Raw genomic sequence first — 13,837 nt, 5'->3', positions numbered from 1 at the left:
TCAGTTTCGATTTCCATTTCAGAAACCGAGAAGTTAAAATTTCAGCTTCGATTTCTTTAATTTCTCTATTTCTGGAATAGAAATCTATTTCAGAAATAGAGAAATCAAATTGCGTTACCAAACGGTTGTTCCAAACTGTTCGGGAACAAAGAAACAGAGAAATCGAGAAACAGAAATTTTGTCATGCGCGCCCCAAGTGAGTTCCGCTCCCGACACCACCGCGGCTTCCAAAAACCGTCCTCGGGTTTCTCCTTGGAGGAGATAAAAATCTTCCTTTACATGGGGGCTATTGACACCTATTTTTTTTTTAAAAAAATCAATCAATCAAAAAGTCAAAAAAAAAAGGGGGAAACAACAACAGCCCACCCTTTTTTTTTTCTCTCCATGCATTGGGCCCAGCCCAACCCCCCTTTTTTCCCTTTCAGCCCGCGAGCGAGGGTCTTCCTCCCTCGTGTCGGTCTTCGAAGACCTGCAAAAAGAAAGAAATAGAACAGAGGGAGCGGCGGAGACGGAGCGGAAGAAGGGGAAGCGATGACACACGGCTGTAGCGTGGCGATGCCTACGGTTGTCAAAACCCAAAAGAGCTTGCTGCCATCTTAGCCGAAAATACCATTAACTCGCCCCCAAAAACCGAAATAGCTGCAGGCACGTACACGTGCAGGAGAGGAGGTTGATTAACGACAGTCTTGAGATGGAGATGGAAGGAAAAGGCAGCTGGCTTCGTTGGCCATCCAAAACCGCTCGGAGGGATGCCAAAAGGGGGCAACCTACGGCATATTTATAGAGAGAAGAGGGGCTTGGTAAGAAAAAAAGGTGGGGGGAGATGAAAGGAGAGAACGAAGACAGAGAGGAAATTGGCCGAGAGAGATTTGAGATGGCCTTTGGCGAGAGAGCTTGAAGGAAGGAGAAGGGTAGAAACGGAGAGTGACCAGGAAGAAGGAGGCTCGAACCCACCTCAGCCGAACATCGCTCGCCCACCCGACACGAGCTTGTGCCTCCTAGCCGGAACCACCAAGCCGCGGCTTCCTCTTCCTTGAATTCGAGGTTTTGCGATGAGTTTCCTGGTTTTTGGTCCAACTCGTGTCAATTTCCCAAGGATTCCGGCTCGGGGGTGTGCGAGGCGACCGGACATTGTCCGATCTATCGATCTCGCCCACCGTTCGCTACCCTCGAGCCGGGTAGGGACGTCTGCGGTCAAGCACTTCTCTCTGGGAATTCCATTGCTCGTTTTCATTTAAAATGGAACTGAAACGATGGATGGGTCTCGTTTTTCTTGGTCTACGAGCATGCTTTGTTTGAATGAGCCATTCCTTTTGTCGAGTTTGAGCGTTGCTTGGTCCTCTTTTGCATCTAGACGCAAGTTAGAGTCTAGGATGGGCTTACGACCTCTCTTTACCCTGTGCTCATCGCATATATAATGCCTCAGCGTTAGTGTTGTTCTGAAAGTGAGCCCAAGGTTTTGTTTGTTTCCGTGAGCGCACCGTAGATCTGTTCGACAAATTTTCATCGACTTGAGATGTTGTAGGACGAGCCAGATACCAATGCGGTGGTTCATCGGTATGCTATGTTAGTTTAGTCGAACGCCTAAGACTTGCTTGATGAAATGTTTCTGAGAGAATTGTTTAAGGAATGGCCCCTATTTTTGATCGAATGCGAAGGTACTATTTAATGCGATTTGTGCGTTTATTAGTTGTTAAGCTCGATTTCCACCAGCAATGAAGTCACTGCATCTTTGCATTTCGTTTGAGATACGCTGTGCATATTTCATTGAACATGATCAGTGGTGGTGGCTGGTGTGATGGTAGACGTTGGAGGCGAATTTGGTTTTGCGGTGATGAGCCAAGATGGCTTGGTGACGGCCGGCAGCTTTGGGTGTTGTTGTCGATTCGTTTAAATTTTTGCTGTGGGTCCGTAGGGCGAAATTCCGGGGTGGAGTTCATCGGTGAGAGGCTTCGGCAAAAGATGTTGCTGGAGAGAAAGGCGTGAAAACGCACGGAGGAAGAAGGTCAAAAGGGCGGAGGGAAAGAAATAAATAAAAAAGAAGAAGAAAAACCAGTGAGGAAAAGAAAAAGAAATATAAGAAAAATGAAATAAATAAATAATAAAAGGAAACAACGAAATGGCAGAGGAAGCCTTGGGTGTTTAATGGAAGTTTCGGGTGGAGAAGGAAGCACGCAGAGAAGACGACCTGAAAAAGGGGCTTAAAAGAAAAAACAAGAAATAAAAGAAATAAAAGGGTAGTGGAAAGAAAATAATAAAAAAAAGAACAGAAAGGTGGAAAAGATGTGGGGGCAGACCTTCGTGAAGGCGGCGAGGATGAGAAGACTGCAAGGAAAAGACAAGACATAGAGCAGGCTAAAAAAGAAAAGAAAAATTAATTTTCTCTTTCAATCCGATAGAGTCGAATCCGGTTTTGGGTCGGGTCAATGGCCGGATCGGATCTATCCAAAAACCCGTTTTCCCGATTATAATAATATTAAATATTAAAAATATATAAAAATTCAAAAATATTTAAAATTTAAAGTTTAAAAAAATTCAAAAAAATGATAAAAATTCAAAAACTCATCCGAAAATTCAAAAATTCAGAAAACATAAAAAAAAATTCGTTTTTTCAGAAAAAAATCCAAAAAATTGTAAAATCTAGTTTTATTTGGGGAAATTCGAAATTCATTTTTTATATATAAAAAAATCTTTAAAAAAATCTATAAAAGGGTTCAAATCAATCTCTTGGGTCACGCTCTCTTAAAAAATGGAAGTATTCCAATTGAGAACTATGCTTAAATTTGGTTAAACCTTTAGGGTTTTACCTTAAGATCTCAATTGTCATTGGGAATAAATGTCTTTGAATGCATGACATTGATATGTTGATTTTGGCCTCTCTTTAGTTTAGTTAGGATTAGTATTTATCTTTTCTTTGGTGTTGAATGTTTGCTCTTTCATGCAATTTATTTAATCACTTTTCTTAATTGCTAATTGCTACTTTATTGATTGCGCACCTGCATGCTCACCTCACATGTTAGTGGATAAATATAAAATTAGTCCAAATTGCCTGTCAAAAATCATTTTGTTAAAACGAACAAGATTAGGTACCGAAAGGGCACTAATTGGTTAATTAGTGTAATCAAGTCCCCAAACCTAACTTCTCTGGTTGCGTAGGAAGTGAGGCACGCTCCCATGCCTCACTTAGTTTCTAGCCGACCCCAATAGGCTAGTGGCGACTCCTTTTATGCAAAATTTCTTAAGAATATCCCAACGTCACGGGGGGTATGGGCTTGGGAGAGCCCGCGTCTAATCAGGGGCCTTAGGCCTGTCCTTTGGGCAATACCCCTAAACCTGTTCCCTCCCCCCGAGGGTAGGTCGCGACAGCTTGGCGACTCCGCTGGGGAATTGGTTTTAAACCTTAGAGGACTTAGGCCAAAATTAATCTTGTTCAAAAATATTTTTGTTTGGCAGCGAAGATATTATGTGCATCCATAACATGTCGAATGTTGATTGTTTATGGGAGTTATAAGGGGTGGTGTTTTTTTTAACCTTTGTTTTGTAGGGAGGTGTAGGGATGTATGGTTTATTTATGTTTGAAGTGCTGATTGTTTTTAAATTGTCGTGCATGAGTCCCCTGCATTGCACTACACTATATCACACACTACTGCCGCCGCCGGACCTCGCCGCATAGGATCATTTAGGATGGTGTTGAGGTGGATACCACTCCGACTACAAGCACGTAGTACGAGTCGCCCACCTTAACCCCGAAATTTCTTTCTTGATGTCGAGGTCCCCCTGTCTGCGAGCATACGACACGGGTCGGTCCTTTGACAAAGCCGGAGTCATGGGTAACACGACCTAGCCACGAGCTTGTTGGTTCAGTCCTGTGATCCAATGGCTTCATTTTGGGCCATCTAGAGTAGAAATCGAACCACTGTCCATGCGCATGTCTATGACCTTTACATCAATGCTCAACGAGTAGGGTAAGTTTTTCTTGATTTCTTTTCTTCGCAATTTACTTATTCGCTTTCTTTTTGGTTGGTCCATGACAAATTAGGTTGATCATACGATGGGGGTACCCGACCTTCGCATCATCTCCGTCCCGAAAGTTGAGCTTTGTGTGTGGTGGGATAAACTAGACCCAACTGGCCATGATTGGGTGCGATCCTATGTCGGACGTTTGCTTCCCCTATTAGAGATAGAAACTCATTCTGGTGTAGTACAAGCGTTAGCGCATGTTTGGTGCCCCGAAACTTGCATGTTCGTACTCGGTGATCACGAACTTACTCCAACCCTGGAAGAATACAGTGTTGCCATGGGAAAGCCTTTGGTCTCGGAGTTAATTGGCCCACCTGTAGGGACCGAGCATGCATCGACCTTATCTGATTTCCTTAGAGTTAAGGAGGATGACGTGAGGAAAGTTTTGAAAGCTAATCGCAAGACTTGCCCATTTTCATTCTTAAATGAGCTTTTTCAAAATGCCCCATTTTTTCAAAAGAATAGGATCTTCCTGTTAGCTTTCTTCGGGTTCGTGTTATTCCCACATTGTAGGAACGCTATCAACCCTTCCGTGGCATGGGTAGTTCGTGAGGTATGTATGGGAAAGGGCTTTGTTAACGCCGTTCTGACCGAAACTTTTCTTTCCCTTACTCGTTTCAAAGAAAACAAAAACAAAACTTTTCATGCTCCTCCTGAACTCTTGCAAATTTGGTTCTTCTCTCACATTAAAGGGTTTGGTAGTTTAATGATCAGTGAACAACATCTCGACTCTAGCCACCCTATCCTGAAGTTTAAAGATAGGAAGATGTTCGCCCCCGATTATCATTATTCCGAGTGGTTAGCTTTCATGACCAACCCTGGACCTGAAGATTTCCAATGGCATGCCAAATGGCTCCGAGTTCGAGAAGCGCGGTTCGTGTGTGGGCTTACTGGACCTGTTCCTTTGTTGGGAATTACCGGAGTCACTGAGTATTACCCCACTAAGGTGGCCCGCTAGTTCCAAGAGGTTCAACAACTTCCACCGATGATTCAAGAAGACCCACTCAGGATAGACTTCCCTGATGGATGCCAAGATCACGAAGACTTCGTTGCGTTAGTCAAGTCGATGTGGGATATGTGCCATCCCCGGAAGCTGATATGGCCTGAAGAGAAGTTGGAAGGGCAAAAGAAGACCTATTATGCCTCGATGGAATACATCCTTAAGCATAAAATCCCAGAGAGCCTACGCCCGAAGATTCCTGACGTGCCATTAAAGACCACCCATCGAGCCGAGATCAAGCGCCTCAAAAGGAAGCTCGAAGAAGCCGAAGATCGTGCCTCGAAGTTGACCCGAGCTAGTGGGGCGGTCACAAGCGGGAGCTGTCCTCGCTAGTTAGATCGAGTCAAGCGCGATATGTAATGGGCCCATGCCCACGAATGTTACAATGTTAAAGAATTTGTCTCGAGTCGCGTTATCGAGAGATAAGAGTCATGGTTAGCCTCGTTGTTTAGGGGTTCTCCCTCATGTCTTTTCCTGCGTTATATAGCAACCTTGCTTTCAATGAAACGAGCAAATTTGGGCGATTAGATCTTTGTCATGGACCGACCGCCTAATCATTACTCCATGCTTATACATGCTTATCTATCCTTGTTCAGGTACTAGCCGATCGATTGTCTTTTACCGATTGTCGACACGGCCAAGCGGAGATCCCCAATTCGCACGCGCGCGAAAGTCAGAATGGAGAACGAGGACACCAACATACGCATGGCCAAGATGGAGGACCAGCTGGCCCAACTCACCACAATGATGCTTGAAATAAGCCAGAAGCTCAAGGAGCCCCCTGCTCTAGCTGTCACGGGAACATCCACTCCAGTGTCAACAGAAGGCACGCACGTTGCCGATCCCCAGGAAAGAAATTGCTGGGAGGCTCATCGTCACGCCACTTATCGTCAATCTGGATCCTCCTCCAAAAGAAAACCCAACACCTCGTCTAAGCGAAGAGAGTGAAAACGCTTGGCAAAGATGGAGGAGCGACTGTGCCTTGCAAGGTTACGAGCTGAAAGGAGCTGATAGGTTGTCTCCATACACCAAGACTAACTTCCCGAGAACTTCCAAGAGCCCGAGTTCACAAGAAAATATGACGGAACGGGATGTCCCAAGACCCACCTCGGATATTACATGAGGAAAATGGCTCGTTACGGCGACAACGTGCCATTTCTCATACACACATTTCAAGATAGCTTGGAAGGCATTGCCCTGACGTGGTTCATTGCGCTGGACATTGAAGAATTCACTAGTTGGGAAGATTTGACCAACGAGTTCTTGCAGCAATACCGGTTTAATACCGAGCTCGCCCCTACGAGAGAAGAATTGACCCGCGTTGAGAAGAAAGAAATGAGTCATTTAAAGCCTTTGCGCAAAGGTGGAGAACCATGGCCTCATAGGTGAAGCCAGCTTTGAATGAGAGGGAGATGAAGCAACTATTCCTCAAGACATTACCCCTCGAATACTTCCAAGGATTAGTATTTTCGGGATGCCAAACCTTTTCACAACTGGTAGATGTAGGTGAAGGAGTTGAGTGGGCACTCATCGAAGGGAAGATATCCACCGGAGGCACGAAGAAGTTCCGGGCGAGAAAAGATAAGGAAGTCAGGTTGAGGTAGCACTCGTGCAAGAGTCATTTTACCCTAAGTCGCCCACGGCACTCAACGCACAAGCCTATGGTCGTTCAAGGGAGCTCATCACGAGCATATGACAAGGGCAAGAGACCCTTTCGAAAGGAATTTTCCCCACTGCCACGACCATTGTCAAAGCTGTTGCCTATGCTTCTCGAAAAGAGGATGGTTGCGAAGGAAGTACCTAGGGACAACCCCACGAGGTTCGCCGGGTTTGATGTGACCAAGACCTGCGAGTACCACATGGGAGAAAGGGGGCATGATGTAGATAGTTGCAATGTGCTAAGGTACAAAGTCCAACAGTTATTGGACAAAAACATTTTGACGTTCAAGGAAGCTCAACCTAATGTGCAACAGAACCCCTTACCAGACCATGCGGAGGGAGTGAACTCAATCTTTGAGGAGACACGAGCAAGTCAACAGCCTCTAGTTGCGAATGCTTCCAAGTTGTATGAGTCCTTAGTGTTGGCAGGATACTATGGGGGTCATCAGGATGTCACCCCAGAAGAGAAAATGAACCGCGTCCGCAGGATGGTAGCCATGGGGGTAATTCGATGTGGAGAAGAGGAAGAGAATGTCGTATCCATGATAATCCCGTCATCATTCCACTCATCTTTTTGCAACATTGCTCGTATATCTCGAGCGAAGAAGATTATGCCTGGAATTTCGAAGACCCCGGCTTTGTACGAGGAAGGGATGATAGCTATGATAACTCCGATGGTGATTGAACTATCGGATGAGGAGACTGCCGGCGATATCGAGATGGAAATCGCTGAACCCACAGTGATTGACCTTATGGTTGAGGAAATGTCGGCAATTGAAGTCACGGGAGGGAACGTAACGCCGGTCACAATTGAATTGCCACCGCGGGAGGAAGATGGAGTAATAGTGTTGGAGAGTCCTCCTAAATTCGATCCCAAAGCTGTACCTTGGGATTATCAAACAAATGAGGTAGATGCTATCACACGATCGAGCCGCTGTTATGCACCCGATAAAGGAATAGAAAAGAAGGTCGTGACTGAGGAGGAAGCGAAGCAATTCTTGGCCATAGTAAAATCTAGCGAGTTCAATGTGGTAGATCAACTGCGGAAGTTGCCAGCCCAAATCTTCCTCCTAGAGTTGTTGAAATTCTCCGAGAAGCACAGGGACATCTTGCTGAAGGTCCTCAATGAGGTACACGTACCCGAAACAATTGATGAAGTCCAATTGGAAGAGTTTGTCGGAGCAGTTCTACTGAAAGACTAGATTTCCTTTACGGGTGAGGATCTCCCTCCCGATGGTCCTAATCATACCAAAGCACTACACATCTCGGTGAAGCATGAGAGCACTCTTGTTTGTAGAGTGTTGATCGATAATGGTTCGGCACTTAATATATGCCCGTTGGCTACCCTCCATCGTCTGGGCATTGATCTTGGGAGAATCCGTACTGGCAAGTTAACTGTGCGGGCCTTTGACGGGATGAAGAAGGAAGTGATAGGGGAAATTGAGCTTGAGTTGTTGATTGGCCCCGTACTCTTCCAAATCGTGTTCCAAGTGTTAGATATACCAAGCGCTTTTAATTTTCTGCTAGGGAGGCCATGGATCCACACAGCAGGTGCTGTTGCCTCTAGCCTCCATTAGAAGGTACGATTTGTGGTGGATAATAGGCTTATCACGGTCCATGGAGAATCTGACTTCAAGATCTACCACGAGACAACCATCCCATATGTGGAGCCTGAGTGTACCGAGGAATCCAGCTTTCAAACCTTTGAGCTGGTATCCATGGTCCACGTGCCTGCAGGGTCTTTCACAAAGGTTCCTGAATTGTCTAAGCCGGCCATAGCTGCGGGAAAGATTATGCTAGCAAGCGGGTATAATCCTGGAGAGGGCCTTGGATCACACGGTCAAGGTGTGCGAAAACCCATCGAAGCTCGTAAAAACTTCAAAAGAAGAGGCTTGGGATATGTCGAGAAGTGGGGAGGCCATAACAACCAAGGAGGTCGTGGAAGGAATGGAGGCCGAGGTGCCCGAGGAGGCCGAGACAGGTATAGAGACCAAAGTGAACGTGTTGCCCATATTGAAGAGGACGAGCGCTATCAAAGCCTGTTTTCCCCGTTGCTGGAGGAGACGTTTCCAGGACCCCCAAGGATGTTGTTCGAGGAAGAGGAGGATATCTATGGTGTGACCGAGCTATTTAAGGAGGACGTCATATGCACCATCCTGGCGTGCGAGGAAGCCGAGTCCTCTGAAGTCATGGCTGTCCCTCCAAAGTAGGGCGGTTCTCGCTTAGCCTAGTCTTTCGTTTTATGTCTTCTCCCCGCGCGGGATCTCGTAGTTTTCTTTATTTATTTCCTGTTTTCGTCATTTGTAACGTGAACTATAATCAACCTCGATCTTGAGCCGTTGGTCGAGGGTGGTGTGTGTTAAAATACGGCCTTATCTTTCCTCATTCAATAAAATAGACACATGTTTTATTAAGGACATGTGGAAGCACATCAAACTAGCCCTATGATGGTCACTGAGGCCTAGGCCTCCACATGCTCCCTTATTTGACTGTTCCGCAAGAACGAGGAAATCCGAGGATATGAGGACGAGTTCTTGAAATTTTTACAAAAATACTTTGAAAGCTTTTGAAAATGACATGCATTGTTTTTGTTGTCAACATTACTCTAACTCACATCATCGCATCTCAGGCATTACATTATGCATAATCATGATAAGGACACATGTGACTCGGATGTGCATGAAGAAAGTCCCTCAGGTTCCGATGACATCGACGACGACGATCGGAAGGGGGTCGAGCGCGAATGGAATCGACACGAAGAATCGAAGCCGTTGACTAAAGAGCAAACAATCACCATAAATTTGGGCGATGCGAGAAATGTCGATAAGTAAAAATCGGGGCATGTCTCTCAGAGTCAGAAGCGGAAAGGATGACTAACCTTCTGAAAGAGTATCAAGATGTGTTTGCCTGGACATATGCCGACATGCCGGGATTGGATCCTGAAATTGTGGAACATGCTTTACCGACGGATCCCAATGTGCCGCCCAAGAAGTAAAGACTTAGGAGAACTAAACCAGAGTTGTCCAAAAAGATTGAAGAAGAAGTGATGAAACTATTGAAGGTAGACTTTATCGAAGTAACTCGTTATCCTGATTGGGTAGCAAATATCGTGCCCGTAATGAAGAAAGATGGGCGAATCAGGGTGTGTGTTGACTATCGCGACTTGAATCGAGCAAGTCCTAAAGACGACTTTCCGCTCCCACATATCAATGTCTTGGTTGACAGTACGGCGGGGTTTGAGTTATTCTCCTTTATGGACGGTTTTTCTGGATATAACCAAATCCGTATGAAGGAGGAAGACAGGAGCAAAACATCATTCATAACTCCTTGGGGAACTTTCTGCTACAAAGTGATGCCTTTCGGTCTAAAGAATCTTTGGGGCAACATATCGAGAGCCATGGTCACATTATTCCATGACATGATGCACAAGAAAATCGAAGTATACGTCGACGACATGATTGCAAAATCGAGACGTGGTGAAGATCACGTTAAAGTCTTGCGAAGGTTATTCGAATGTCTTCAGAAGTTCAAGTTGCGCCTCAACCCCGCAAAATGCATTTTTGGAGCGAAATCTGGGAAACTATTAGGATTCATGGTTAGTAGTAGGGGCATAGAGATTGATCCATCGAAGGTTAAAGCCATTTGCAATTTACGACCCCCAAATACCGTCAAAGAAGTCCGCAGCCTGATGGGACGACTTAATTATGTGGCTAGGTTCATTTGTCAGTTGTCTGAAACGGCAAAACCATTCTTCAAACTCATGAAAAAGAATGCAAAGATTGAGTGGAATGCCGAGTGCCAGGGTGCCTTTGAGAAGATAAAACATTATCTCACTCATTCACCCCCTTAGTGCCCCCTCTCCCTAAAATTCCCTTGATTTTGTACTTAACCATACATGATGAGTCATTGGGAGCTATGCTAGCCCAGAAAAGACCAAACGACGGGAGAGAATGCGCAATATACTACTTGAGCAAGAAATTCACTATTTCGAGATGAACTATACGGAAGTGGAGAGAACTTGTGTGGCTTTAATTTGGGCTTTGCACAGTGCGGCAAGACACTTCATCACCGAATCTTGTTGGTGACCGAAAATGATCCTATCAGGTATCTCCTAGAGAAGCCGGCGCTGGTTGGCGAGTTGGCCAAGTGGCAAATCTTAATTTCTGAGTTTGACGTTCAGAGCCTGGGACAGAAGTCCGTTAAAGGTCAAGCCATAGCAGATATGTTGGCAGAAAATTTCGAGAGGTCCAAAGCATCTGATGGGGATAGTGATGCAGAAGAGCGAATTTTACTTGTATCAACCGACAAATGGACGATGTACTTTGATGGTGCGGTTAACTTAGCCGGGTCGGGTACTGGGGCAATTCTTATCTCCCCGGATGGACAACATTACCCCGTCGCTGCTAAATTGACGTTCCCTTGTACGAATAACATCGCTGAATACGAAGCATGCATTCTCGGCCTCCAAGCCGACATTGATATGAAAATTCGGAAGCTACAAGTTTATGGTGATTCAACCCTTATCATCTTACAGACTGAAGGCAAATGGCGAACACATGATTCTAAATTGATCCCGTATCATGAGTTCCTTGGAGAGTTGACGAAAGAATTCCAAGAAATATCATTCGAATACTTACCAAGATCTCAAAATCAGTTCGCCGATGCCCTAGCTACCTTGTCTTCGATGTTGCAAGTAGCTGGAGGCTTGGACATTGAACCGTTGAGAATTGAAATCGTCAGGCGCCCGGCTTATTGCATGACGGTTGAAGAGGAACTGGACGGACAACCTTGGTATCATGACATCTTGAAGTATCTGCAGAAGGGTGAATTCTTCAAAGGAAGTGAAGCGGCAGACAGAAAACATTTGATAAAACTGGCATCAAGATTCTTCGCTAGTGGAGACGTCCTTTATAAAAGGTCCTTTGACTCAATATTGCTAAGGTGTGTTGATGCTAAAGAAGCCAACCGTTTGATGAAAGAGATACATGAAGGGGAGTGCGGCCCCCATATGAACGGACACTTCTTGGCGAGAAAGATCATGCGGCTTGGTTACTATTGGTTGACCATGGAGTCCGACTGCATTCAGCACGTACGACGGTGTCACCAGTGTCAGATTTATGGAGATAGGATAAATGCCCCTCCAAATGAACTTCACCAAATGTCTCAACCCTGGCCCTTTTCAATGTGGGGAATTGACGTGATCGGGCCCATTAATCCCAAGGCTTCAAATGGGCATCGATTTATTTTGGTGGCGATAGACTATTTTACCAAATGGATCGAGGCTAACTCCTATGTTAATGTTACTGCCAAGAATGTGGCAAAGTTCATTCGTCGTGACATTATCGCTCGTTACGGGGTGCCGGAGGCGATCATTACCGACAACGGCACTAATTTGAATAACAAAGTCGTAGATGGTTTATTCAGTGAGTTTCGAATTAAGCATTTGAACTCGTCACCGTACCGTCCTCGATGAATGGAGCAAAGGGAGGCGGCGAACAAGAATATAAAGAAAATCTTATCAAAGACCGCCGAAAATTATCGTGATTGGCACGATAGGCTCCCTTATGCGCTAATGGCATACCGAACTTCTATCCGCACCTCCCACGAGGGCAACTCCTTTCTCACTCGTATACGGGATGGAAGCAAGTCTTGCCCGTTGAAGTTGAAGTCCCTTCCTTAAGGGTCCTTTCTCAATCTACGCTTGATGAGACTGAGTGGATGCAACAGAGGCATGAGCAGTTAAACATGATCGATGAGAAGAGATTGCAAGCTATGTGTCATGGTCAGTGCTATCAGAGACGAGTCGCAAAAGCCTTCAACCGAAAGGTGCGTCCTAGACACTTCGAAGTCAACGACCTGGTGTTGAGGAAGGTGCTTCCGATCATACCAGATCCTCGTGGCAAATTCACCCCGAACTACGAAGGACCGTATGTCATTAAGAAGATTCTTCCTGGTGGTGCCATGATTTTAGTTGAAATGGATGGCGTGAATTGCCTAGACACAAACGCTGATGCGCCAAGAAGTATTTTCCATGAATGAAATCAAGGCCGAGGGCCACTTCATGCACAATTCAAGTCGCATAGTATCATGCATAGCATTGTAGACATCATGCATATGTTGCATACACGCATATCTATTTGTGTTTCAGGCATCCTACCGTCTAACGAGGAAATGGCAGGGGAAAGAACCAACTCAAGAATCCATCAAGTCTTCGCACAACAAAGTTGAATGTCTCTTTTGGGAGGTAAGTTGAGACGATTAAAAGGGGGCAAAACAAATAAACAAAAGAATAAGGACAAAAACAAAAATGCATGACATGATTCGCATGACCTATTCTTTGGTGTCACTATGCACGCTTCACGTCTGCGGCCCTCAAGAAAATGGCTCGTAAAAATGACCTTATTTGGGCAAAAGAGTGAAAGGTTAACCATGCCAAACAAGAAGTGCTTAGGATAAAGAAAGACAAGCTCATTTCCAAACACGTCATTCAAACACTTTTGAGAGTTGAGCATTATTCAAACACTTTTGAGAGTTGAGTGAAAAGAGACCTTCTCTCAGGATGAATGATTCATTCGCATTGAGCACAAAGATCGAAATGATAAGGCATTTCCTTCATCAATCCCAAGCATTGCACTGATCCCTTGTTACCCATTTGGGCTAAAAAAAAAAAGGTGATCCTTCAAAGTACCCCTATCGAGAACGACCTTACATTGGGGCAATATAGGAGGTTACGGTCGTGTTGTAAAACGAAAGGTTAAGAAAGATTCTATTACTTTCACTTATATCAATCTTCTTGTGGTAGCTTCAGAGGAATTCTCATCGGAGCTTGACTCATCCCAAGGTGAAGAAGAGCATTTCCTTCCTTACCCAAACACTAACATCCATTGCTTTAACCAATTTGGGCCTGATTATTCTTTTCCAAACCTCGAGCGGTGGTCATCTTCCTTCACTGGGGCAAGGCATAAGAATTGACCAAATACAATTGACAATCATGGGAAAATGTGAAAAGCATTTCAAAAGTCATAAGCTACCAAAGTTCAAAGAGCAAAAAGCTCGACAAACTAGGGGGCATGAAAAAGCAAGCAGTGTGCGGTAAAAGTAAGGCCAATGCCCAGTCAAGAAAAAGAGCCAAAAGGCCGCATCTTATGTGAAAGAAAA

At 45.1% G+C, this 13,837-nt stretch overlaps 2 protein-coding genes across 2 annotated transcripts; both read left to right on the top strand.

The window, feature by feature from the left end:
• Nucleotides 1–6,681: 6,681 nt before the first annotated feature.
• LOC104455859 lies at nucleotides 6,682–8,889 on the top strand. Its single transcript, XM_039317947.1, has 3 exons — nucleotides 6,682–7,809; nucleotides 7,954–8,145; nucleotides 8,260–8,889. The coding sequence occupies exons 1-3, from the start codon at nucleotides 6,682–6,684 to the stop codon at nucleotides 8,887–8,889; spliced, it is 1,950 nt and encodes a 649-aa protein (XP_039173881.1).
• A 1,187-nt stretch (nucleotides 8,890–10,076) lies between these two features.
• On the top strand, nucleotides 10,077–12,718 carry LOC104455858. Its single transcript, XM_039317946.1, has 3 exons — nucleotides 10,077–10,310; nucleotides 10,728–11,768; nucleotides 12,407–12,718. Exons 1-3 carry the CDS (start codon nucleotides 10,077–10,079, stop codon nucleotides 12,716–12,718), a joined length of 1,587 nt encoding a protein of 528 aa, XP_039173880.1.
• Nucleotides 12,719–13,837: the final 1,119 nt, after the last annotated feature.

This window comes from Eucalyptus grandis, chromosome 7 (genome assembly GCF_016545825.1).
Source record: "Eucalyptus grandis isolate ANBG69807.140 chromosome 7, ASM1654582v1, whole genome shotgun sequence".
NCBI lineage: Eukaryota > Viridiplantae > Streptophyta > Magnoliopsida > Myrtales > Myrtaceae > Eucalyptus > Eucalyptus grandis.
This window is presented reverse-complemented; position numbering and strand designations above follow the sequence as displayed.